This window comes from Monodelphis domestica, chromosome 3 (genome assembly GCF_027887165.1).
Source record: "Monodelphis domestica isolate mMonDom1 chromosome 3, mMonDom1.pri, whole genome shotgun sequence".
In the NCBI taxonomy this organism is placed as follows: Eukaryota; Metazoa; Chordata; class Mammalia; order Didelphimorphia; family Didelphidae; genus Monodelphis; species Monodelphis domestica.
In genome coordinates, this window is record NC_077229.1 from 142,672,197 (window position 1) to 142,699,789 (window position 27,593).

At 38.2% G+C, this 27,593-nt stretch overlaps 1 protein-coding gene across 1 annotated transcript in view; it reads right to left on the bottom strand.

The window, feature by feature from the left end:
- The window catches only part of DEPTOR (DEP domain containing MTOR interacting protein), a 185,790-nt gene that overhangs the window by 94,250 nt on the left and 63,947 nt on the right, over nucleotides 1–27,593 (bottom strand). Inside the window, exon 4 of the mRNA XM_001380991.5 lies at nucleotides 10,307–10,485. Coding sequence (XP_001381028.2) covers nucleotides 10,307–10,485 — 179 coding nt within the window. The remainder of the gene's footprint in view (nucleotides 1–10,306; nucleotides 10,486–27,593) is intronic.

The following is a 27,593-nucleotide window of genomic DNA, read 5'->3' on the forward strand; positions in this document are numbered from 1 at the left end:
CTAGTGTTAATCTGGCCACTCTGCTACTCCTCACCGGAGGCTGGGTAACAGATTCAGGGCAGAGAGAAGTCACTGTGATTCCTTGTCCCTGGAGCAGAGTGCAGCACCCTCAATCAAAGGGGAGCCAGCAATCCTGTCCCTCTGAACCTGGAGAGCCTTCTGGCTGGCCAATAGTGCCTCAGTCAAATAGCAATATGCTAAAACTCTCATCTAGAAACAAGACAGACTCAAACCTGACAGCCAAAGAGGAGGAGAGAAGCTCAGGCCAGACTAGTTCCCTTCATCCACCTCCCCCATCTTTTTTTTTTAAACCCTTACCTTCTGTCTTGGAATCAATACTGTGTATTGGCTCCAAGGCAGAAGAATGGGAAGGGCTAGGCAATGGGGGTCAAGTGACTTGCCCAGAGTCACACAGCTGGGAAGTGTCTGAGGCCAGATTTGAACCCAGGACCTCCTGTCTCTAGGCCTGGCTCTCAGTCCACTGAGCCACCCAGCTGCCCCCAACTAGTATCTATCTTAACCCAACGGCAAGTATTATCCATTAAAGAGATAAGGTAAAAGTTCTGCCATTATGATCAGAAGTGAAGCAAGGATTCCAGTATCACCATTGCTATTTGATTTTACTAGAAATTCTAGCCATAGGAATAAGACACAAAAAAAAAATTAAAGGAATAAGTGTAGGCAAAGAGGAAATAAAACTATCACTTTTGCAGATGATATACTGGTCTACTTTGAGAATCCCAAAGAATCAACTGAAAACTGCAAATAATTAACTTCAATAAACATAAGATATAAAATAAACTAATACAAATCATGAGGATTTTGGTATACCACCAATAATATCCAACAGGAAGAAATATAAATTGAAATTCCATTTCAAATTAATATGAACAGTACAAAGTACTAGGGGATCTAACTGCCAAGATACACACAGGAACTATATGAACACAGTCACAAAACACTCTTCACACTAGTAAAGTGTGAAGATCGGATTTGGCTCTCCACTGATTGTAACAATGAAGGTACTTAGCTCTTCCTAGATTGTGAAGATTAAATTGTAATCCCCTGTTAATTTTTAGATTTTAATCTCCAAAGTATAAACACAGTACTTAAAGTTGAGTATGGAGATCTACCCATTTTGGATTTTAACCACAAAAAGGTGTGAACACCCATTTCATACACTGAGTGGGAGGTCTGTGACCCATGTGTGAAAGAGGGGGCGGTACTAGAATGGAGTGTCAGCTGTGATTGGTAGATGTAAAATTTAGGGGAAGTGACACAAGAGAAAAAGGTCTTTAAAAGTGGAAACAGATGCACAGAGGACAGACACTCGGACTTGGAGTGAAGAGGGACACTTGGAGTTTGAAAGAGACACACTTAGAGTGAAGTCACTTGGAGTTGAGGCTGATAAAAAAATCTGCTGATTGAACTGACAATGTGTGTGTCCTTCTTTGCCCAAGTATCCAAAGTAATTTGTAATGTTGTACAACTTAACAAAGACAAGAATATAAAATATTAAGTGATCTGTAAATTCATATAACTGTTTTATTTCAAAGAAAGATTTAAAACTGTATTGCAAAGTTAAATAAATGTAGGATGATGTAAATTTGGAGTTTGGAAGATTTGAGTTCAATTTGAGCCTCAGGCACTTACTATGTGATCTTGGGCAAGTCACTTAACCTTGTTTGTCTCAGTTCCCTAATCTATAAAATGGAGCTAGTGAAATAAATGGAAAACCACTCCAGTAACTTTACCAAGAAAACCTCAAATGAGGTCTCAAAGAGTTAGACATGACTAAAACAAATTAACAACAACAGGACTTTGAAAAGTTCATTATTATTATTGTTATAGTTACACAAAATGATATAAACTAATACTTCAAAAGAAAGCTTTTCTTAAAAGAATCACAACAGTTCTACTTAAGAGTAGAAGCCAGAGGATTTTCCCCTTGCTGTAGAGTCAAAATAAACATATAAACTGAATTCAATTAAGCCTAATTAGATGGACTGGATTTCAGAGTTCATTGTTGTAGGGAATTCTCTGGGAAGCAAAACCTCTCTGGCAAGCAGAACAGTACCTTCTCTGCAACTTAAAGCCTTGCAGAGTTCCTTAGAACACAGAGTTGAAGTGACTTGAGCCAGGTTCCTAGGACTAGTATTTGTCTAAGGTGGACCTTAAACCCAGGCTTTCCTATTTACAAAACTGGCTCTTTATTCACTAGGGTACAAGAAAAGAGAAAAAGTGTGGACAGAGGGTAAGTAGAGAGGGAAAGAACAATTAGCTTTATGTGAAGATAGCTTTAAGAAGAAAAAAAAACATAAAAAAGGACATTGTAAAAGCCATGGGTTTTAGCTATTTCTGTTTTATTGCCAGAATTTTTACAACCAGCAGTAGAGTTAATAAACAGATGGAAGGTCAAATTTTATTTTACTTTTCCTTATGCGCCATCAAATAATAGCTGGATATGTTCCAAAGTTAGAGCCTTTATGATTGGTAGTGACACTCAGAGGAGGGGGAAATGTGCTTTGTTTTCAAGAACTGGCACAACCTACCTACTGAACAAAGAGTTCTAATTTAAAAAATACACACATCTGTACATAAAATAATCTTGTTTTGATAGCCAGGCATATTTATTCTATATATAATTCAAAGAGAGAAAAATCAATATGAAACCTTGCAAGGTACATTCTAGCTAGTTCTCATATTTTTAAAAGTGTCACAATAATGATATTTTAGAGATGTCTATATAGCTTTGAACATTTCTGCAAATTATTTGTCATTTTTCAGTCATGCCTAACTTTTCATGACCCCATTTGGGTTTTTTTTCTTTTTGGCAAAGACAATGGAGTAATTTGTATTTCCTTCTCCAGCTCATTTTATAGATGAAGAAACTGAGGCAAACAGGGTTATATGACTTGCTCATGGTGTTTACCCAGTTAGTAAATATCTGAGGCCAGATTTGAGTTCAGGTCCTCCTGACTCCAGGATTGGCACTCTATCTACTGTGCCACCTAGTTCTTCCTTCTGCAAATTTCCCTGTAGCTAACTGGATATAGATGAGGTATCCATGACCATACACAAACCTAAAACAGCCCAAATGTAGAATCTGCTGTCTTCCAAAGGAACCCAATCTACTTCATTTCTAATTGTTAGGAGATTCTCCTTCTTTTCAAGACTATGCATTCATCCATGGCAATATCTGTGGCCAGGTGTTGTGGCCCAAGCAGCCTGTAATGCTTGTTACTAGGAGCAGATACGGTTCATGGATCACTTGAGTTTAGGAGTTCTGAGCTGCCAAAGGGCCAAAAGGGATCAGGTATCATTCAGGGGTCAGCCTTGGGGTTATTGAGAGGATAGAACGAGTTAATGCACATAAAATGCTTTGCAAGCCTTATAGTAAATGTGAGCTATTCTTAGCTAGCTAAGAAGCCATGCTATCTCTCAGTCACTGCTTCTCTTGCCCAAATTGTAAAAATTAAGAGGAAAAAGTATCTATAATAGCTGATGGTTATGTTGCCCTTCTAAGTTTTACAAAGCACTTAAATACATGATCTCAGACAAGGCTGATGTGACTGAACAACAAATTTCATGTAAGCCTCAAAATAACTCTGGGAGTTAAATTTTATTATTCAGTTATTTCATGACCCTATTTGGGGCTTCCTTGGCAGACATATTAGAGTGGTTTGCCATTTCCTTCTCCAGCTCATCTTACAGATGAGGAAACTGAGGAAAAGTGTGAAGTGACTTACCCAGGGTCACACAGCCGGTAAGTATCTGAGGACAGATTGGAATTCAGGAAGTTGAGTCTTCCTGACTTGAGGCCTGGCACTCTATCCACTGCACCACCTACCTACCCTGTTATCCCTATTTTACAACTGAAGAAATGGAGGCTCAGAGAAGCTAAATGATTAGCCCATCTATGTTCATACAGCTAGTTAAGTGTTGGAAGTAAGATTTGAATCCAAGTATTCCTGTCTGCAAGTTCATTGTTCCATCTACAATGCCATCTTTCTTTAAAATATATGATGAGGGGGCAGCTAGATTGCTCAGTGGGTTGAGAGCCAGGCCTAGAGATAGAAGATCCTGGGTTCAAATTTGACTTCACACTCTGGGAGTTAAATTTTATTGTTCAGTTATTTCATGACCCCATTTGGTTCTTCCTTGGCAGACATATTAGAGTGGTTTGCCATTTCCTTCTCCAGCTCATCTTACAGATGAGGAATCTGAGGAAAAGTGTGAAGTGACTTGCCCAGGGACACACAGCCTGGACAAGTCACACACTGGACAAGTCACGTAAACCCAACTGCCTAGCCCTAAACACTCTTCTGCCTTGAAACCAATACATAGCATTGATTCTAAGATGGAAGGTAAGGGCTCCATAAATTAATTAATAAATTAAATACATGATAAACTATCCAACTGGTCTTAGATGAAGAAAGAGGTAACCCTACTCCATGTACCCTTGATCTCATCCATTTCCTCCTTTTCTAACAGACTGTTGCCCAATATCATCTCCTTACTCTCTCATCTTCAATCTACCTATCCCTATTGATGGAGTCCTTCTCTACTACCTACAGTCACATTTCCCCCATCCTTAATAAACAAACAAAACCTTCTTTCCTCTCCTCAGCTAAACTCCTTAAGAAAACCATATAGATTAGCTACTTCTACTTCTACTCCTCTCCTTCTCTTTTAAATCAACTAAAACTGATCTCTCCAAAGTGAGAGACTTAAATACTAAGCCTAATGTCTTAGGACATGTCAACATTTCTCATGGCAACATTTGACACTTTTCATAAAACATCTCCTTCAGGATATTTTCTCTTCTCTAGGCTTTTGTGACATTCCTCTTTCCTGCTTCTCCTTCTACCCAACTGCAGCTTTATAGTCACCTTTGCATATTCATCATCAGTGTCACAAGCATCAACTATGAGGGTCTCTCTCCTGTATCCTCTTCTCTTCTCCCTCTATGCTACCCTACTTGGTGATCTCCATTCCAGTGCATTTAGTAATCATCTCTACACAGATGATTCATAGATTGATATATCCAGGTCTAATCTCTTTTCTGAACTTCAGTACTATATCACTAATTGCCTTTTAGATATCTCAAACTGGATGTCCCATTTCAAACACAAGCATGCCCAAAACATAACACATTATCTTCTCTCATTCCCACAAAAGCTAACAAACAATAAAGGAGGTATAGAAGAATTGCCTAGCAGCAGTGAGGGCCCAGTAGAAGTTGTGTAGCATAAACTTGATGGATCCCATCAAAGCAGTTGCATGGTTTTCTCTACCTTAATTCAGAAGTATATACGTAGGAGTGAATTTGGTAGTTGGTGGGAGTGATCTAAGGCTAAGTTAGCTCAGCAAGCCACAATCAGCAAAATATGATAAAGGGAAAAGGGACTGATGAGACGAAGACAACATAGAGCTGAACTGGTCATCCAAGGGGTCAAGATGAGGAAAAGAGGAGAGGGTGGCTAATTACAGGGGTGATGGCCCAAGACAGGACTGAGGTATTGAAAGAAGGGATAGTTAAAGCAAAAAGTAGCTTTATGTAAAGGAAGACAGAAGGAGAGGGGAAAAACAATAGGCTATATGGTCAGATAGTGGATTTCATAATTCTTGAACACTGAGGTGGTTCATTTGTGAATATTGACAAGATCAAGGACATGACTATTTTTGTTTACAGCAGAGGTGGGATAAAGGAATAAGTCAGGGGAAGGAGTGATTAAGGTGAGAGATAGCCAATATGTATGTTGAAGTCCTTGAATATGAGTTGAAAAAATAAAGAAAAAAATGTGAAAAGGTCACTGAATTTGTTAAGAAAGAAAGAGCAGTGACCTGGAGGTCAAGAAGGATGGTAGATATGAATTGCTTGAATATCAAAGGAGGAGAAGTTACTAAGTGATGGAGGTAGTAGATGAACCTAAAAGGGGTAATGGGGAGCAAAGTGTATTCTAACTTTCTTTGCCTCTAAGGGGAAGAAGTTAAAATGCGTTTAATATTGGAAAAAATAGACAAGGAAGCTATTATATAGAGTCCCAAGGTCTAGCACAATGTACTTAATACATGTTATGCAAACTGAATTGAATAAAGGTACATATTTAGACCTAGTTGAAGTTATAATTTTTCTTTTAACTGTGTACATAAATCTTTTTTTTAATCAAAGGTATTAGAAGCAAAGAAGTAAAAATTGGAGAGAAGTCAAAGGTCCAGTGTAAACAACAACAAAATAACCAAAACTAAATACTACAAAATTATAAAGACTAGGATTGGCTTCAAGCATGAAATATGAAAAAATAACTATCCCTGCAATGGTGAGGAACCAAGGGTATGGAGCACTGTACATAACATCAGGCCTTGTCAATATGTTGGTTAGTTTGGCTAAACTTCTTTTTTCTTTAAATGTAACTTATGGCTCTTTGGGAAGAAGCAGAGGGGAAATACTAGTAGGTTAACTGAAAACAAAAGATATCAATAAAATTTATTTTTATTAAACGGAAGGATGGGGGAGTCAATCTGTTACTTCCTGCCCAAAATAGAAAGGCATATGAAATCACTGTTATATAAAGATGCCTTGCAAACTTGAATATGGTCTATACAAATATGAGTAATTCTTCCTATGGAAAGAAGGGGGAATGACAGAAATGTCTGGCATTAAAATTTTATCCAAGTATACAAAACTGGCACTGGAAAAGTTGGCTCATTCTTCCTGTTCATGAGTAAGTGGCCACAACCTCATTGGAATCATGGTGGTAGGATATCAGGGATTGGATAGCGTGTTAGCAGGGAACGGCAAATTGAGACCAGGATGTTATCTTTCTGACTTACTGCTTTCAGATAGTGAAAGATAGTCAGACGGGGCAACTCTGAAAAAGCCATTTCCTCTGAATTTTGCTCAAATGTTTAAGATGTAATAATAGCCTTTCCTTAAACCAGGAAGTCATCAGCCTTACCAATACTAAAATATTGCCTACATCATGGATTTCTGACTTCTCTTTCATGTTTTAAACAGCAAATCTTTACCATAAGCATTCGCAATACTTTCTACCTTCTTGGTGCTTTGCAAAGCTGTAACTGGTAATTTTTGCATCTGGAACAAGTGACATCAATCAATATCAACCAAAAGACGTTTATTAAATGCCTACTCTATGCCTGGCACTATGCTAAGTGCTTGGGATACAGAAAGAGGTAAAAGGCAATCTCTGCCCTCAAGGAGCTTTCAATCTACTAGAGAGAAAACAAGCAAACAAGGTATGAATTGTACCTTCCATTAAACCCAAGATAAATTCAAGTGGGGTAGAGGAAAGTGAGTAGTAAGGGAGAGACCATGAGACACTGCCCCATTAGAGAACATGGGAGCAAATACCCTAGAACTTCCCCTTCTGAGAAGGGAAACTACTGAGACACTGCCATTAGTGATACTCTTATCCAAAGGGCCAGGCTAAGGAATAGTTGACCTGGGCGGGGGTGGGGGTGGAGGGGAGAAGCATGCTATTTGGTAGTTTCCTTTTTTAATTAAGTTGGTCAATAAACATTTATTAAGTACTATGTACCAGGCAAAACTAATTTTGCTAACAAGGTGCTAATATCAGTTATTTCTCTGTTGCTAAAGGAGAACAATGCTTTCTCTCTACATTTTGGCATGCTGGGGCAAAGTCTTGATCAAGCTACCTTAGTTTTAGTTCTGCCATTTTGGATAATATCAACTCGGGGATGGCCAAATAATTGAAGTCAAAAGTGAATAAAACCAAAATACCAGCTTTAAAATGTCACAAAATGGATTGGGTAGAGGTGAGCAGCTACACTGTCCATTGAATAAAGAGTCAGGTCTAGAAACAAGAGACTCTAGGTTCAAATACTTCCTAGCTGTGTGATCCTGGACAAGTCACTTGACCCCAATTGCCTACTCTTACCATTCTTCTGCCTTAGAACCAATACATAATATATATTTTAAGACAGAAAGTAAGGGTTTTAAAAAATGGACTGGGGAGTAGTCAATCTTACTACACTGTGAGAAAACTAACCTATATTGAAAATACAGATGTGCTGTTGTTATGGAGAGCTCAGTCTAGGCTTAGTGGTAGAAGGGGGATGGACTAATATAAAAGGACACTTATCCCCATGGGGCCAGAGAGGACATTCTGCCTGTAAGAGAAACAAAAGCAAATGGCTGATATGATTTAATGCTAAAAGCCCATGCCAAACTAACAGAACAGCAAGAGACCAAGTGTTTATACATAGTGTACCCCCCAGAATTTATCACATTGTAGTAAGGATGACTTATCCCTCCAAGGGGCTTTCAGCTGTGTGGTACTAACACTGGAGGAAGTATTTTGCCTAAGAAGAGAATGTAGGAAGAAGCCATGGTCCCTCCACCTTCTTCATCTCATCTTACCCCACCTTCCGTACCTGGGCTGCTGTTCTGGGGGCATAATGATTAGAGGAGGCTCTAGAGGTGCCTTTAAGATGCCCTGAAAGGCTCTGCCATGGGGGATGCCTTTCCCTATCACACCCTCATAGCTAAGACTGTTATATCACTCCACTACTTTAATCAAAACTAGAAAGAAAAAATCATGTTTCTGGCTGCAGAGGCTACAAACCCCAAGTTACCCTGTCAGCAAGTGCAGCTGAGAGCAATTTACCCAAGTAATTATTCATCTCTGTCAGCCCCTCCTTTTATGGATAAGAAATTGAAGAGGAGGGGAATGTTGATATATGAGTAAATAGATAGCTACTTGGCACAAATTTGCTCCTGGTGAGGTAAAATAATGAAGATGACAGATTCTCCAGTTCATTCTGGGACAAGGAAAGGCTTGTTAAAAAAAATTATGGGTTGTCAATTTTTACATTTTTGTATTTTTAAGGCAGAGAGAGTTAAGGCCAGAAAAGTGGAAGATTTCTTCATAGTTTTCTTTTTCCTTTCTACCTATTGTGACTAACATTTCCTACCAATTTTCCCTTTATACTTACTTACTTGGCCAAGTACACGTTTTAATATGTCCACAGTATCAGTGTCTGGTTAAATTACTTATACTTCAAACGAGTTAATTGTTTGCTTATCTAATAGGTGCAGTCATAATTACAGACTGTCAGTGGCCATTAATGAATAAAACTGGTGAGAATTTCACAAGGTATGGATTTTCCACCCCCCAACACAGTGGGGAGCCAAATTATTCAGCATTTCCATAAGGAAACACCTTTGATCAAGGCATGAGGCAAAACCTAAGCTACCATTTTGCCTTTGAAATGGAAACACAAACAAAAAGAACAGTGAAAGAGAGTTTGCCAATTCTTTTTTTCATACTAAGAATAAAAATTGATAACCACTTTCTTTGGCCTTCATGTATGTAGCATATTTATATTCTTTATATTCTAATTAAATATATAGAGATAAATATATAAATTTATATATAGGTATATATAAATTTATGTAAATGTATATATACCTATATATAGGTATATATACATTTATATATATACATGTATATATTATAAGTTTATACATTTACATACATATATAAATATATACATTTATATATATAGGTATATACACATATATATAGAGAGAGTAATTGTTAGACTGGATTTGACAAAATATAAAAATGTTGTGATCACCATTTATAGAGATTAAGCTTAAGGCATGACTGTTAGTAGCTCAAATAGCTTTATTCTAGTAAGATAAAGATAATGAGAGAGAGAAATACAGGAAGGAGATAAAGAATTACCTAGCCTAACAACCTAAAGTTCTCTGAATCTCACCCTCAGAAACTCCACACTGGTTCCCATATGTTTTCCATATATTTTGTATAAATTTCCATTTGTACATGTTATCTTCCCTCATTGAATGTAAGTCCTTTGAAAGCAAAGACTGTATCGTTTGGCACATAGTAAGGGCTTAATTTCATCTCCTCCTTTCAAGAGTTTGAAATTTCTCCATAACTTCTCCTTAGCCACCCATCCCTAAAACAGTGAGTGCCTTGCACAAAATGGGAACTCCATAAGTATCAATTGAATGAATGATCTCTACGTTTCCTTCTAGCTCTATTTTAAAATATATGTTGTGGAACTGAAAAAGTTGAAAATTGTACATTAAAGTGGGATGTAGGGGAGAGGAGGGAACTCACAGCAGGAATTGTCACAGGGATCATAATGAATGTTGGTCCTTCCACTGACTTTGCAATCTGCCTTTCACCAATTTGCTCCCTCTTTTCTCTCAGCCCCTCACCTGATACTACTCAAAGGGGTTTGAAACACCTGCCAAGAATGAGCCTTTGTAAATTCACAGTGAATTCCTCACCATGCTGGATGATACCGTGTTCCAGAAGCCTATGGCAAAGTTGCTCTGCTTCATTCCTCGTGGTGGCCTCTCCTTCCTGAACCAGCCAATCGAGAAGTTCAGATGCCATGAAGGTTCGTTCATATTTGATGCCTTCCTCCTCTCTCGGCTGCAAGAGTGTGTTTTCAGAACTCATCAGCCTATTGGGGGAGGCAGGAGATAGAGAGGTGAACAAAATTAATGAACACATGCTCAAGGTAAATAGCTCTTTCCAGGTTTCTATAAAGTATCATAACAAAGAAAGTTGCCACAGTATATGATGCATCAATCCATGACCTTCAATAGTGAGACCCGATTCAAAATCAACAAGTCATGTGACAAGTGAAATCAGTCCATTAGCAGACATTAATCTTAACCATCCTTAGAAAGGATTATAAACCACTTCCCCTTGCTTTTAGCCCATTGTTTCCCACAGGCTTTGTTGGAAGTATTTATTTCCACCAGAGCATCATCTACTTCCTTGAATGACTGTGCTAATTAAGAAGCTGAGGAAAATCACCACTTTGCAACCTCTTCTTAGATATCCTGTTTTTCACACCTCTTAAAATGCTAAAACAAGCTTATCTTCTTTAAAAGCCATTTTTGATAACATCTTGCCTTCCAAACTAGTATATGACTTTTCTTTAAAAAGCCTTCTGTATTTTACCCCATTTTACTTTCCTCATTTTCCTTTCTCCCTACCACAGATTGCAAAACCAAACAAAAACAAAACAAAACAAAACCCTAGAGAAGAATGTCAAGAATTGGAAGAGATTTTAGAAACCATCATTTAATTCAACTTCATTTTGCAAATGAAGAAATTTGGGTTTCAAGAGTTGCAATGGCTTCTGCTATATCACAGGATTGATTAGTGACAGATCTTGGTCTAGAACCCCACTGTTTTGATTTCCAATCCTCTTTCTTTCCAAGGATTCCATGCAGGTATTTTATAAACAATTCATTAGGTAGTTATTGTATTTATAGGGTTACTTATATTCTGCCTACATTGTTCACATGACATCTGCTTCTAAGCATAAGCTTGGAGAAGTCAAAGACCAGCCCTTTTAAACTGACTTATTCAAAAGAGAATAGGATGGGCAGCTAGATGGCATAGTACACAGTGTGCCAGGTCTGGAAACAGGAAGACATGAGTTCAAATCCAGGCTCAGACATTTGATTGCGTGACCCTAGGCAAGTCACTTGACCATGTTTGTCTCAGTTTCCTCATCAGTAAAATGAGCTGGAGAAGAGAATGACAAACCACTCTAGTATCTTTGCCAAGAAAATCCCAAAAGGAGTCATGAAGAGATCAACATGACTAAAAAACAACTAAACCATGATAAAAAGTATAATAAATTTAAGACCTGATCATCTTTGATCATAATGAGGACTTCTCTTCACAGTCATATGAATTCTTTCACTGTGTAAGATTAAAACTTCAAGATCCTACCATTATGAATGGCCCAGTGGAAGAACCCAGGTGTGAAAGTCACAAACGTGGTTCTAGACACAGCTGAATGAACATAGGGAGATCATGTAACCTCGTTATCTAGGCTTCGCTTTCTTTATATCCAAATGAGGCAAGGAAAAGAGTAACTGCTTATTTTATCTTATTTCATCTGAACGTTGTAAAACTAGATTAAGATCACAAACATATAAAACAGATATGTAAGTTTGAAAAACGTAACACCTCCTGCAAATACTGGGTGTGATTATTTATTAAAAAATTAATAGGGGGCAGCTGGGTAGCTCAGTGGATTGAGAGCCAGGCCTAGACACGGGAGGTCCTGGGTTCAAATCTGGCCTCAGACACTTCCCAGCTGTGTGACCCTGGGCAAGTCACTTAACCCCCATTGCCTAGCCCTTACCACTCTTTTGCCTTGGAACCAATACACAATATTGATTCTAAGTCAGAAGGTAAGCATTTTTATTTTTAAAAAATTAATAACCTGATAAGTATCTAATGAACACTAAGTATTGTGCAAAGCTCATTAAAATCCTTAAGTCCATACATTTTATAACATCAGCATTTGTATTTCAACAGTTTCTCCAAGTTAATCCTCTTTTAAACAGAGATTTGGCTGCAAGCCCAGGGTAATAGCAATTTAAGTAATCTTGTTTTTTACATTTGGGTATTTCTCTTCAGACTCTTCTCAGTCTTCATCATATGCCCCTTCCTCAAGAATGGCACAGTGGAATCAAAGGGCCTAGGTTTGAAAACTAACTAGTTCTGCCACTTACTGCCAATGTGATCTTTGAAATGATTTAATATCTCTGGACCTCAGTTTCTCCTCTTTTGTAAAATAAAGAGTTGGAATAGGCAAGCTCTAAGATCCTTTCCAGTTCTAAATCTTAAACTGAGTAATGAAGCATAAAACATTTATTAAGCACCTACTGTGTGCTAGTCACTGGGTAAAAATACACAAAAGTGAGACCATCGTTGTCCCCAGAGAGTTTACATTCTATTAAAGGGAAAGTAGTTTTACTATTTGGTCTCATAGGGATGGTGAATACAGAGAAGAAGCATAATACAGGGATTCTTAATCTTTTTTATTATCCAGGTCCCCTTGTGCAGCTATTCATAGATCCTGTCTTAGAATCAGGTTTTTAAATATTTTAAATAAATTGCATAGGATTACACTGGAAATCAATCATATTGAAATAAATTATCAAAACCTTTTTAAAAAGAAGCTCACAGTTTCCAGATTCCAGATTTAAAACTCCTGGATAGAGGAAAGAGTTCTGGAGCGTAGTTGGCAAAGCTGCCTTTGCCTCTTACTACCTGTGTAGCAATAGGCAAGTCACTTAACCTTCCTGAGCCTCAATTTCTCTCAGTAAAAAGGCAAAGAAGGTAACTGTAATACCTGGCTCACCAACCTGTTCCAAGGACCAAATGAGGTAACCCAACAATAAATGGAAAGAACTTGAAGGGATTCCAAAATAGTAACTTATTTTTATTAGTACTCTTTATGGTCTAGGAAAATTGTCATTGCATTGACCTTCTCCTGCCTCTATGTGCCTGAAACTCCTCTCTTTTGCTTCCTCAGCCCCATCTCTACTTAATTCCTAAAGTCCTTCTCTTCTTTCATGGCAATCCCTACAAATTTGCCTTCCCAAATTCCTCTTTCCTTAAACATTTAATGTGATTCTATTTTCCCCTTAGTTTTACATTTCCCAATCAGTGTATCCTAATTTGTATCCATGTCTCTCTTTCCTCAATATATTATAAGCCCTATGAGGACAAGGATTACGCAATTTGGTTTCCATTTCTGTATCCTCAGTACCTAACACAATGCCTCACAGATGGTACGCTCTTTAAAGCATGTGTTGAAGTGAATAATCACACATGACATTAGATAATCCAAGCAGTTTGCCTGCTTTTCGTACAGAAATCAATTATTAACCGTGTGATTTTTATCTTCCTCATTTCATTTCCTCTTCTTAGTGATCCAGCTCACTTCCCTAAACAAGGATATTCACTTGCTAGAGTTAGACGTAGGACTAATCTACATTAACCGTTGCATGATATTAAGTCAACTTCCTCCTCTGTCTAAAAATAAAAATTAAAGGGCAATTTCATTATGCTCTTGTGCCAAAGATTTTGTATCCCCTATTGATTGAATAAACCACATTTCCTTTTCACAAAATTAAATATATGACTATTCTGGGTGAACCAGAGAATAGTCAGTTCACAAATTAGATTTCTGTTCGTACTTCAAAGAACCCAAATCTCAGAGTTGAAAGGGACCTCAGAGGCCATCTAGTCCCAACTGAACAAGAATCCCCTCTCCAATTCATCTGACTGGCCTCTACCTGGAGAACTCCAGTAAGGGGGAACCTAACACTTCCTGCCTGAGGAAACCCATTCTACTTTGGAAGAGCTCTAACAACTAGGGAGCTTTTCCTTTCCTCAAGCCAAAATTTGCCTTTTTAGGTTCTACTTATCGCTTCTTGCAATTTTGATTTTAAATTAAATTAAAATTAAATAATTTTTAAAATGTCTTTTTTCCAGATTACATATTGATACAATTTTTCAATGTTTGCTTTAGGACATTTTGCAATCCATGTTCTCTCTCTCCCTCCAACTTCTCCCCACTTCTCAAGAATGTTGGTAATATATATATAGATTATACATATATTACTTATAATATACATTTCTTTGTTCATCATGTAAAAGAAGACAGATATTGCTTTCACAAGATAAAAATTCAGGCATTTGGACTCTCTTCTTTCTATAGTGGTGGAGATTTTTTTTTTTTTGATTATGGTTTCCTTGGAGTTGTCCTGGATCCTTGCCTTGCTGATAATAGTTAAGTCATTCATTTAACATATCATACATTATTATTGATGTTGTATAACAGTGCACTCCTGGTTCTGCACACTTTTCTCTGTACCACTTCATATAAATCTTTCTAGGTTGTTTGTGTGTGTGTGTATGTGGTTCTACACATTGCTTCTTGCTCTGCCCTCTGGGTTGTAGGATTCTAAACCTTGAGCTGGACCAGACTTTGGAGGACATATGCCCAAGTCCTTCATTTTGCAGATGAAGAAACTGAGGCCCCAAGAGGTACAGTAAAGTCCAAAGAGTTGGGAGTGAGAAAGGTAGAATCTAAATCCAGGTCTTCTAACTTCAAAACCAGTGAGCACTAGCTCACTGGCATACTACCTTGGGTCTAACCCTTCTCCAAAGGAGAGCTGTTTAAATTCTTTTAAAAAGCTATCCAGCATTTCTTGGACCATCTCTAAGCTAAATATCCTCAATTCCTTCAGTTGATCTTCATAATGACATGATCTTGAAGCTCTTCAATATCCTAATTGCCCTCTAACTTATTAATATCCTTTCTAAAAGGTGAAGATCTAGGACTGAAAACCCCAGATGAAATCTGATTGGGGCAGAGTATCTAGCAAGGCTTTCACTTACTTATTCCTGAAAGCTGTCTTTCTAAATTCAGCTCAAGAATGTCATGGGTACCATAGCATACTGCTGATGCTTATTGATCTTGTAGTCTACTAATACTCCCTGATTTTTTCAGAAAATCTGCTTTCTAACCATATCTCCCTTATTTTGTCTTGAATTAGAAAAAACTGTCTTCATAAGTATAAGACTTTATATATTTATCTCTATTAATTTTTTTAAACCCTTGCCTTCCAACCTGATGAAATTTATCAAGTGCTTTTCTAAAATCCAGAAAACATCTAAAATATCTCCCAGGTTAGCCACTCAATCAGATGAGCCAATCAGGTTAGATTGGTAAGACCTGGTTTTGTGTAACCACAGAGATTCTTTTGGATGCCCCAGGACTGATTTGATTGCCAGTTTTTTTTTTCCCCTAGATGTTTACTATCTATTACTACTATTACTTTTACTAATACAAAATATAGACAGAGTAAGTGGATATCAAGTCTCAGAGAGGAAGACATGACCAGCCAGGGAGCCTTGGAAAGGCTTCCATTTAGAGAAGGTAAGATATGAGTGGAAACTGAGTCTTGAAAGAAACCAGCAAAACCATGAAAGGAAGAAGAAGAAAATTCCAGGCATAAGAAGACAACCAAGGCAAAACCCCAGAAATGGGAGCTGGAATATTCCATGCAAATAGGCCAATGAAGCTGTATTTTAGAGTTCAGGGAATAAAATGTAAGAAGAGTAGGAAGTTAGGAAAGGGTCAGACTGTAAAGAGTTTTATAATTTATTCTTGATCCTGAAGGTAATGGGAAGTCAATGAAGTTTAATGAGGTGGGGAGAGGAAAGAGGAGGATGTGTGTGTGCATGTGACATGGTCAGGAAAATGATTAATTTGCAGTCCAATCTCCTAGGTTTTTCAGCACTTGAAGAGATGATTCATTTGGTTTGGATAACTAGAATTCATACAGGACAGCTGGATGTTTTCTTACTTATCTTGGATATAAATTTACTGTTAGTTATGTTTTCTTCCAAAGATCATTCCCTTTGAAGGAGATAATAGTAATTTGTCAACATATGCAACAAGTGATCATTTGACTTCTGCTTAAATGTTTCCAGGCAAAAGGAACTCATTACCTCCCTAGACATCCCATTCTAATTTAGAAAGTTATCATCATTAAGGAAATTCTTCTTGCTTTGAGACAAAGTCTTTTTCTCTAAAAAGTAAAAAGATTCTGTCACCTGGGGCATATTAACAATGGGGGAAATGATGAGTATTGCTATTTATTGTTATATCATAATTATTATTGTTATATGATTATTGATTATTAAATAGAGACTTGGGTCAAGTTCAAAACTTCAGTTTATTGGGTGAAATCTACATTTATCTAAAAATTTCATGTTTTAACACTTATAATCAAGGCTTAATAAATTTATAATTATTATCCTTTATGATTTCTATGGAGTCTTCACACATTCATTTACTCAGAGAACATTTTTTTTTTAACAAAACCCTGACCTTCCGTCTTGGAATTAATACTGTGAATTGGTTCCAAGGCAGAAGAGTGGTAAGGCTTAGGCAATGAGGGTTAAGTGACTTGCCCAGGGTCACACAGCTGGGAAGTATCTGAGGCCAGATTTGAACCTAGAACATCCTGTCTCAAGGCCTGGCTTTCAATCCACTGAGCTACCCAGCTGCCTCTCAGGGAACATTTTTTAAAACTCATTGGATAGTACATATAGAATGTTTCCTTGCAATTAAATAAACATTTACTAGGCACTAATAATAGAAAGATAGCCATCGAGACGGGACCAGATGTCTTCTGAGTCATCTCCAAACTACATGGCCTACTCACTCTTTAGCCATCATTCACACCAGAAACTTGGACTAAGTTCCTGGAACCAACCTAGGTTCTGATAGGTGACTCTAACTTGCCCAGTTCTGGGTCTCTACATCATTTCCTGCCCATCTCTAAATTATGCTGCCTTAGGAAACTCTTCACCTTCCCTTTCCAGCTCTCTTTTATGGACTGTCCCCCCATATTTGAATTTGTATTTCTACATCTAGTGCTTACTGCTTAGAACATAGGATATATTTATCTATAAGCATGTATATGCCCATATATATTTTTTTCAGCTATTTTTCAGTGTCCAAATCTTTATGATGTCACTTGGGCTCTTCTTGGCAAAGATCCTGAAGCAGTTGGCCATTTCCTCCTCCAACTCATTTTACAGATGAGGAAACAGGGTTAAGTAACTTGCAAGGGTCAACCAGCTAGTAAGTACCTGAGGCCAGATTTGAACTCAGGAAGATGTCTTCCTGATTCCAGATCCAACCTCTATTCCCTGTGCCACCCATCCTCTGTTCCACTTAGCTGTCCCATATATAAATATATAAGTAGGTATATATGTATACATCTGTCTATATTTCTGGGAACTTATATCCTACTGGGGGATATACCATATATACAGAGAAGTAAATACAAAGTTTGGTACAGAGTCATTTCAGGAAAGGGACAGCATTAATCCCTGGGGATGGGGTAGATTAGAAAAGGCCTCAGGGGATACCTGAGTTGTGCTTTACAGGAAACCAGGGATTCCATTCCATTGTTCTTCCCTGTCACAGGTCACTAACCAGGATTAGGCAATAGGAGGGAGCTGGTGGCTGATTTTTATTTTCCACGAATACAGCTGAATCAGATGTCACAAGAAACTCAAATTGAGCCAAAAGGGGAAGGTATTATATTACAAGGAAGGAAAAAAACAAAAGGAACTGTCTAGATTGTCTTGGAAATAACATTTGTTTTTTGTTGTTTAATTGTTTTAGTTGTGTCCAAGTCTTTGTGACCCCATTTTAGGATTTTCACAAAGATACTGGAACGATTTTCCATTTCCTTCTCCAATGGATTAAGGCAAACAGAGGCTAAGTGACTTGCCCAGGCTCACACAACTAGTATGTGTCTGAGAGTTCAGATCTAAGCTCAGACCTTCCTGATTCCAGGCCTGATACTGTAGCCACTGTGCCACCAAACTACCCCTTAGAAGTACACTGGGGGCTCTTAAGTGTGCACATAGAATCACAGGTCTAGAGCTGGAAAGGACCTCACAGACCTCATTTTATAGTGATGAAGGAGTTAGTAAAAGCTGCAGGTAGAACAAGCAGGAAGATTCACAGCCATGAGGTCAACTCCAGTTCTCTGACTCCAGAAGCAACAATTTTTCCTCTCTACCACATTGCTCAGTGTATATACATCCATCATAGGGTAACTTCAAAGCTTCACAAGTGTGATTATATATATGAATGAATGTCTGTACGACAGAGAACAAATGTCTAAGTATATACATGGACTTTATTGGGTGAAAACAAAAAACAAACACACACACACACACACACACACACACACACACACACACACACACACACATACCCAAAAAGGGAAGTACTCTACAGGGAAAAGGAAGCAAAGGAAACCAGCACTCTGCCTGTGCAGGATGAAATCCTCCTCTGAGAAGTTTTTGGCTTTCTGTGTTCTGGAGAGGATAATAATTCTCACACATGGTCAATGTGTTGATTTGTTTTGCTAGAAAATGTATATTTGTTAAAGGGAAGATTTGTATTCACGGAGAGGGGATGGAGGTGATAACTTAGTGGGTAGTGACAGATATGAAAAAATAACATAGCTAAAGCACAGAAGAGCCTTAAAAGGGTAGAAGAAACAAATAAATCAGCTTTGCTTTGACCTTGTTAAAATGTATATATACAAATTATACATTTTTAATAACTATGTATTCATGCTTTCTTAGAGTTTTTTGTATGTTGGAATATTAGTGTTTGTAGGGGATTGCTAAGAAGAAAGAAAGAGAGAGAGAGAGAGAGAGAGAGAGAGAGAGAGAGAGAGAGAGAGAGAGAGAGAGAGAGAGAGAGAGAGAGAGAGAAAGAAAGAAAGAAAGAAAGAAAGAAAGAAAGAAAGAAAGAAAGAAAGAAAGAGAAAGGGAGGGAGGGAGGAAGGAAGGAGGAAAGGAAAAAAGGAATAATTTTTAAAAAGTTAAATTCTTGGCTTTGACACTTCCCATCTGTATCACCTTATATAGTAGATATATAGTATATATATATAGTATAGTAGTATATAGTAAAAAAAGCCATGGTTGAGGAATCAAAAGAGATGGATTCAAATCCTACTTCTGACACATTACTTGTATGACTTGAGGTGAGTTATGTGACCACACTGAGACTCAGTTTCATATAAAATGATCAAGATTATTACATCCACAGCAACAAGTTGTTCTAGTTACTGTCCATGTTCACCACTCAAGTATCCCAGAAAATTATATCCATTTGTTTTTTTCATAACCAGGAAATCATATTTTTTTCAAAGAAAAACAAAAATAAAGTAAAAATTATTAATCCAATCTAAAGGAAATGAAATTTCCACCCCAAAGAAGGGGTAACATTCTGACTATATTTAGTGCTCCTCAGATTACTAGATTCATTTCTATGTGATGAGCATAGAATATCAAACAGCTGAACTGAATTAAGATAAGAGTTACCAAAATGATGATAAGACTTAAGACCATGCTCTGTGAGAATCACTTTGAAGGCTCTGAAGATGTTTAGCCAAGACCTGGGAAGAGATGCAAATTTTTTTTGTTTTTGCTTTTTCCCCAAATATCTGTAGGTTTATCTTGGAAGATGGGCTAGATTTTTCTTCTTTGCCAGGGGGAAACAGTTAAGTGACTACTTCAGTATACAGTAAGAAAAACCTCAGATGGGAAATAAATTTAAAAGTAACACATATACATGTACAAATATACATAGGTGTATGTGTAGCTATATACTTAACATGTAATCATGAATACAGCCATACATACACGTGTATATATGTGTCTGTGTATATGCACACAATTTTTTAAGACCCTAGGATAGAATAGCAAAGGCAATGAGCTAATATATCAATTTTGGGGTAGATTTGTGGGAGGGCATGCACGGTCAAGAGCTGAACAAGATATGGAGTGCAAAGTGTACTGTGCACTGGGGGACTCCCTCTCTTAGACTGAGTACTCACATTAACCATATCACACCCCCTAATTTTTAAAGATTTATGTATGACTTCCTTGGTGCTGATATTCCACAAATGGAAAAGATCATAAGCAATGGGGTTAGTTAAGTGACTTGTCCAGGGTTCCACAGCCAGGAAGTGTCAGAGGCCAAATTTGAACCTAGGACCTTCTTCACTGGGCCACCCAACTGCCCCCAATAGTATTAGGTCTAAAAAAAATAATTTAAAAATACTTACTAAAACAAAGCAGCTAACCTTTATCTGAGCCTTCAGCAAGTCATAATCTTTTTGTTGGTGGAGGGTCTTGCCTTAGTCTGGAAAGCTGCTGACAGTGTGGTGGTTGCCAAAGGCTGGAGTAGCAATTTCTTAAACTAAGACAACAATCAAGTTTGCCACATCGACTGACCTTCCTTTTCAATGGAACGCTTGTGTAAGGTAATCAACTGGCCTAATTTCAATATTGTTGTGACTCTAAGAATAGGGAGGCCCAAGGAGAGAAAGAGTTGGTGGAACAATCAGAACATACACAGCATTTACTGATTAACTTCACTGTCTCATATGGTCGAGGTTCATAGTGCTTCAAAACAATTACAATAGTAACATCAAAGATCTTAATAGATCACCGTAACAGATATATATAATAATAATGAAAAACTTCAAAATAGCATGCAAATTACCAAGATGTGACCCAGAGAAACAATGTAAGCACATGCTGTTGGAGAAATGGCACCAACTGATTGGCCCAATGCAAGTCACAAGCCTTTCAGATTGTAAAAAAGAAAGAATGCAGTATCTGTGAAGCATAAGAAAATGGGTAATAAAATGAGGTATGCCTATATTCAGGCTCTAAGTGTGGTAAATTCTCAGAATATCAAATATAGCTATATCCAATCAGAAGAGCAAAAATTAAAGTTTCAAAAGCAATTTAAATTCATTGAACTTTTTAAAAGCAATTTAATTAAATTAATTAAACATAACTTCTTAAATCTATAACGCTGTTCTCTTTCATTTATGTACATAACTAAGAGCTAGCCCTTATACAATAGGGTAACTAGTCCCTCTGGGGGACACCAGGAATTGGGTGAAAACAGCTACAAGGAAAGGACATAAGAAATTTCCTTTGATTTAAAGGAGTATTTTAAGGGTTTGCTTGGTGTAGAAAGATACAGATTTAAAGGCCACGCTTGACCCTTGCCAGGCAGGCAAGTCACTGAACCACATTCTCAGTTTTGGTTTCCTCATCTGTGAAATAGGGAAGGGGTAGGGGGTGGGGGGAAGCCTGTTGTGCCTGCCTCATAGGATTCCTGTAAAGTCTGCCTTTTGAGTATGTGCAGCTTGCTGGGCTGGTGCATGTGGGAGATGCTCAAGGCATAACACAGAAAGGGTCTGTTCCCCAATTCTGAGTATGTTCTGGCTTGTTTTCAGTTTGTTTTCCATGTGTAAAAAAGGACCACTTCAATTGGTCACTGATCCAGAACTGAAAATGTATTAAAAAGGCACTAGTCCACCCAGCATTTTTCTCTTTCCTGCCTGGATGTTTGAGTGAAAAGGAAAAGATTGCTATAAATCTTCTGGTGAAGAGATAGCTCCCACTGGGGATGCTGCCGCCATATGGTCTATGAGTGCATGGTTCTTCTGTTGCTTCTGTCTTGGTTGTGTCTGTACCATCCTGCCTTAGTTGAAGAGACTTTGGAGGTAAAATAACTTGCCTATGATGGAATATGTTTGATGCACTGACTAGGCTGTGAGCAGGTGAGCTTCAAAAGGTCAGGAAAGCAAACCACCAGAGGCTGGGGGGTTCTAAAAGAGTCCAGTATCTGTTTCATAATCCCCTAGCAAAGCCTCGAGGAGAACACATTCAGAAGCCAGCCTGGTGGGACAAATGCTTATTGAAACTGCTTTAAGTTTGAGCCCGCTCTCCACAGAATCTGAAGTGGTATTAGAGGATAATGTTGGTGTGTCTGTTCCTGCTACGTCTTCTCAATAAACCTCTCTTTGTAAAAGTGAATCCATCTTAACTGATCAGCTGAAACTAGGATGCTGAGCATATTAGACAGAATGAACTAGAAAGAGGCTTGAGTTCACAGCATGAGAGAATCAATCCTGGCCCCTCAATAGGACCCTTACAATCCTAAAGGGAAAATGTAGCCTTGCTACACTTGTCTCACTTGTCTGTGAAGAGTAGAAGTGGGATAAGATAAGGGTCTTCTGAAATTATATGGACCATAATCAAATAAGGAAATGCATGAAAATGCTCTGCAAATTTTTAAATGTTGTATCAATTCCATTTACAAAATTATTCCATTACACAAATCTTTTTGATAACAATATAAATCTTTTTTTAAAAAACATCTTGGAATCAATACTATATTCCAAGGCAGAAGAACAGAAAGGTCCAGGCAATGGGGGTTAAGTAACTTGCCCAGGGTCATACAGCCTACAGAATATAAGGTCACATTTGAACCCAGGACCTCCTGTCTCTACACCTGGCTTTCAATCCACTGAGCCACCTAGCTGCCTCAATAATATAAATCTTTTGTGAAATACTATGGCATTATAGTTAAAAATTCTAGTTTTGGAACCAGAAAAACCTTCCTATTAAGTCCTACCTCTGCCATTGATTGTGTGACTCTTAAACTTTCAGTGCCTGTAACTCACATTAGAATGTAAATTCCTTGAGGGCAGGTAGTAGATTTAGATTTTTTAATATATACTCCCCAAGGAGTATATATTTATATATACTCCCCAAGGAGTATATATTTATATATACTTATATATTTATATAGATATAGATAGATATATTTATCTATAATAAATTACAGATAAATTGTTAATGTGCATCAGTGAAGGGACTTTTCCATATTGGGAGGTCCTCATGAATGAAGTAACAGGTCCAGAGAAATTAAACAGATCTCTGAAAATATTTATACTGACCCCAAAACAAAATTTTTTCAGCATCCAAAACCTTGTTTGAACAGAGCATACTCAAGTTTTTATTTATCTTTTAATGCTTCAAAGACCCCTTTGAAGAACTAAAATTAACAAGTGTTTCTTCTCTATTTTTTCTCTATTTGGTAAACAATGAATCTTTACTCCCTCCTCATCTCATTTGAACAAGGCTGTAATTAACCAGAGATGTTTTCATTTTGCATGGAGAGCAACAAAGCCAGACGTACCTCTCAGCACCCTCTTTAGATAACTGAATTTACTCACAATCTAGTTAATAACAGGGAGTCAGTCCCTACACTAACAGCAATCCTAACACACTCCTTTATTTAGGCTGAGAATTAAATAGCAGAGAGAGGGAATATAGCTTCACTGTAGACTTCCTATTCCTTCTCTAAACTTCTGCGATTGTCCTTTGCTCCAAAAACTTCTCAAGTGCTCTTTTGCAATTCTATGTACTCTTACTGTTCCAGACATTTGTAATCATCTCACACTTTCGCCTCCTCTTTCACCAATTAAGCCTTGTATCAAACAAAGCTGAACAACTTTTTAAAAAGAGACTGCGGGGTCTTTAAGTCTCGCAGAAGGAACATACTAAAGCTGTAAGGGAATGAATGCTTAGATTCAGAATGCTGCAAATGGTGTCCAGTTGCAAAAGGAATACTGGAAGATACTTAGCATCTTTTCCATGCCAAGTGTGGCAAAGTGAACAGAGTATCGCTTCTGGCTGAGGACAAGTCTTAGTAATCAGAGCCTGTAAGTGTTACATGTGTTTATGGGTACAAAAAAATTCCCTCCAGATTAGCTCAGGAGGCTTAAAGAGGATAAGGAAGAGTACTCAGCTTATCATTAACACCCAAATATATTATGATGATAATATTAACATAATTTAAAATTTTCAAGGAGCTTTACAGATATTTAGAGGCAGCTGTGGCTCAGAGCACTGGACCTAGCCTTAGGAAGACCTGTGTTCAAATCCAGCTCAGATACTTCTAGCTGTGTGACTCTAGGCAAGCCACTTAACCTCTTACTGCCTAATGAAAAGATCCACTGGGGAAGGAAATAAAATGGCAGGTCACTCCAGTATCCTTGCCAAGAAAACCCTATGGATAGCTATAGACCATGAGGTCAGGAAGAGTTGGACACAACTAAACAGCTATTGCAAATATATATCTCCTTCTGTGCTCACCACCATTCTGGGAGATAGGTTCTATTACCTTCATTTTACCAAATGAGAAAACTGAGGTAGAAACAGATGAGGTGACTTGCCCAGGACTGTTAGTAAGTGACTATGGCGGGATTCAAACTCAAGTCTACCTAATTCTAGATGCAACACTATCCACTGAGCCAACTAGTTGTCTATCAAAAGCTACAGAGCCTGGGGCAGTTGGGTGGCTCATTGGATTGAGAGCCAGGCCTAGAGATGAGAAGTCCTGGGTTCAAATCAGACCTCAGATAATTCCTAGCTGTGTGACCCTGGGTAAGTCACTTAACCCACATTGCCTAGCCTTTATCACTCTTTTGCCTTAGAACCAAGTTCTTTCTAATATAGAAGGTAAGGGTTTAAATAAAACAAACAAATAAACAAATAAATAAGCAGGCAAGAAAACAAGAAATAAACAGACAAATAAATAAATGAATGAATAAAGCTATAGAAATAAAGGAAAGTGGACTGAGAAAAGACCATTATATTAGCAGTCAAAAGAAAAGACCATTAGATTCACAACCAAATGCCATAAAAAGAACATTAATGAGGAGAGATTTTAGACTGCTAGCCATTAGGAAATAAATGGGAGAGGGTCTCTAGGTAGTTCCGGGTACTGAGAGCCAGGCATAGAGATGGAAGGTCCTGGTTCAAATATGACCTCAGGCACTTTCCAGCTGACTCTGGACAAGTCACTTGACCCCCCACCCCCACCCCACCCCACACCCCCCCTGCCTAGCCCTTACTGTTCTTCTGCTTGGGAACAGATACAAAGTATTGATTCCAAAACAGAAGGTAAGGGTTTGTTGTTTTGTTTTGTTTTGTAAGAGTAGTAAATGAGAGGTAAATCGAAATGAGATTTCCTAGGAATTTGTCAGTAAAAGGGAAGACAGAAGACGATTGAGGGAAAGGCAGAATAAAGTAAAAGTCTTTAAGGTTGGCAAAGACATGAACCTGTTTTTATTCAGAGTGATACCCATTAAACAGGGAGAGCTTGAAGATGAAAGAGGAAAGAATCAAATAGGAGAGATCTTGGAAGTTATGGGATTGGTTACAAGGAGAAGGACTGGCTTCTACCCATTTCTCAGGAACAAAGAGCCAAGGAGAAACAACCAATGAAAATGTGCCATTTTCCTCCTTCTCTGAGCTTGGGCTCTTTCTAGGACCTGACCTGAGGGCTGAGGGAACCAGCAGGGTGTCAGACCTCTGAGTTGGGAAACCAAACTCTAGAGGACAGAAAGCTATTGTTGAGTGATCTAAGTCGTGTTCCACTCTTCATGACCCCTATATATTATTTTCTTGGCCAAGACCCCGAAGTGGTTGGCATTTTCCTTCTCTAGTTCATTTTACAGATGAGGAAACTGAGGCAAACAATGAAGGGCTTGGCTTGGCTGGTGTAGGTTCGAACCAGAAAAATTCTCAGAGGCTCTTTGAGGACACAGAGGAATTTATGACAGCAAAAGCTAGCAGACTAGATGAGGGAAGGTCTAGCCCTTAGGCAGATTTGGGAGAGCTTTTATTGGGGTTGTTAGCATACCCAGACACAAGTAAATGGGTCAGGGGATTAACAGCTAGAAGAACAGGATATTTTGCAAGCGGACCCCTTTACACATAGTCTAGGTGCCAAAAAACAAAATAAAACAGCAACAAAAAACAGGAAACAGCAAGAAAAACAGGATTTGGGATTGCTCCCTTCTATGTGTTCAAAGCATAGCCTGTGATGACTACCAGGCCTGGGGGCAGTCATATCAACAAGGTTAAGTGACTCACCCAGGGTCATACAACTAGGAAGTATCTGAGACCAGAGTTGAACTCAGGAAGATGAGTCTTCCTGATTCCAGGACCAGTATCCATTGTACCACCTAGCTGCCCCACAGAAAGATACTCTCATGCTTTTTCTAAATCCTCAATTTGCCTCACTTGCTATAGAAAGGAAGGTTAGCATTAGACAGAGGATGCACTAATTATTATCTTAATCACAAAATGAAGCTAATTTTTAGTTGCTTGTTTACATTTGCAGTCTCAGCCTTACTACACGTGGTACCTAGCTATAGTTAGTGATTAATAAATGCCTGATGTCCTTTAAAGTTTACAAAGCTCTTTCCTTATAATAAGTGTGGCAGGGGGCCAAGAGCAATGACATCAGTATGAGAAGGCCTGGGTTATAGTCTTCACCCTGACTCCACCTGTTTAATTTCTCTAATTTTTAGTTTTGCTTACAAGCAGTCAAAAGTTTTTTAGGACAAAATTTGATGAATAGAAAGGAGCTCTGGAACAATTAAGGGTGATGAAATTGCCCCCCAGTGTCCATCAAGCAGTTAGCCATGAGTCTTTATTGAGAATCTAGGAATACTACCATTCTGCCCTTGAAGAAAAGTGCTCTAGAAACATTAAAAAGACAAGGAGGTGGGATGGAGGTGGGGAGAGGGTAGCTAGTTGGTTGGGTGGATTCAAAGCCAGGGCTAGAGATGGGAGATCCTGCATTCAAATATGACCTTAGGAACTCCCTAGTTGTGTGACCTTGGGCAAGTCACTTGACCTCCATTGCCCAGGCCTTACGCCTCTTTTTTGCCTTGGAACCAATACACATTATTGATTCCAAGATGGAAGGTAAAGGTTTAAAGAGAGACAGAGACAGAGACACAGAGACAGACAGACAGACAGAGACAGAGACAGAGAGACAGAGAGGTGAGAGCTACCATCATTGTTGGTGATGCTGGATAGGAAATAGCACAAGAATCATTATTCCCATTTTAGAGATGAAAAACCAGACTCTAAGAAAACAGGTGGCTTCTATATAGTCAGAAGGCTCACTGCAGCTTCTGCAAAGTTTCCTTGGCTGAGAGCTACACTTGCCAAGATCCCAACAGAAATTAATTCCTGTGGGGCTTGACCTATCTGTCCTTCAACTTCCTCATCTATAAAGTGATAGGGATGGGTGAGTTTAAAATCCCCTGTCTGGGCTGCAAAAATGAAAGATAGCCCATAGAGTTATCTAAAATGAAATGATTTTGAAATGAAACTGAAATCAGTTTCCAATCCAAACTGATAAGAATGGCCTGTGGATTGAAAAATAAAAATATGCCTTCTTAGGATCTAGAGTAATAAAGGCATTCTGATAGATTCTGCAAAATGTAAAATTACAGAGATCTAGACAGGGGT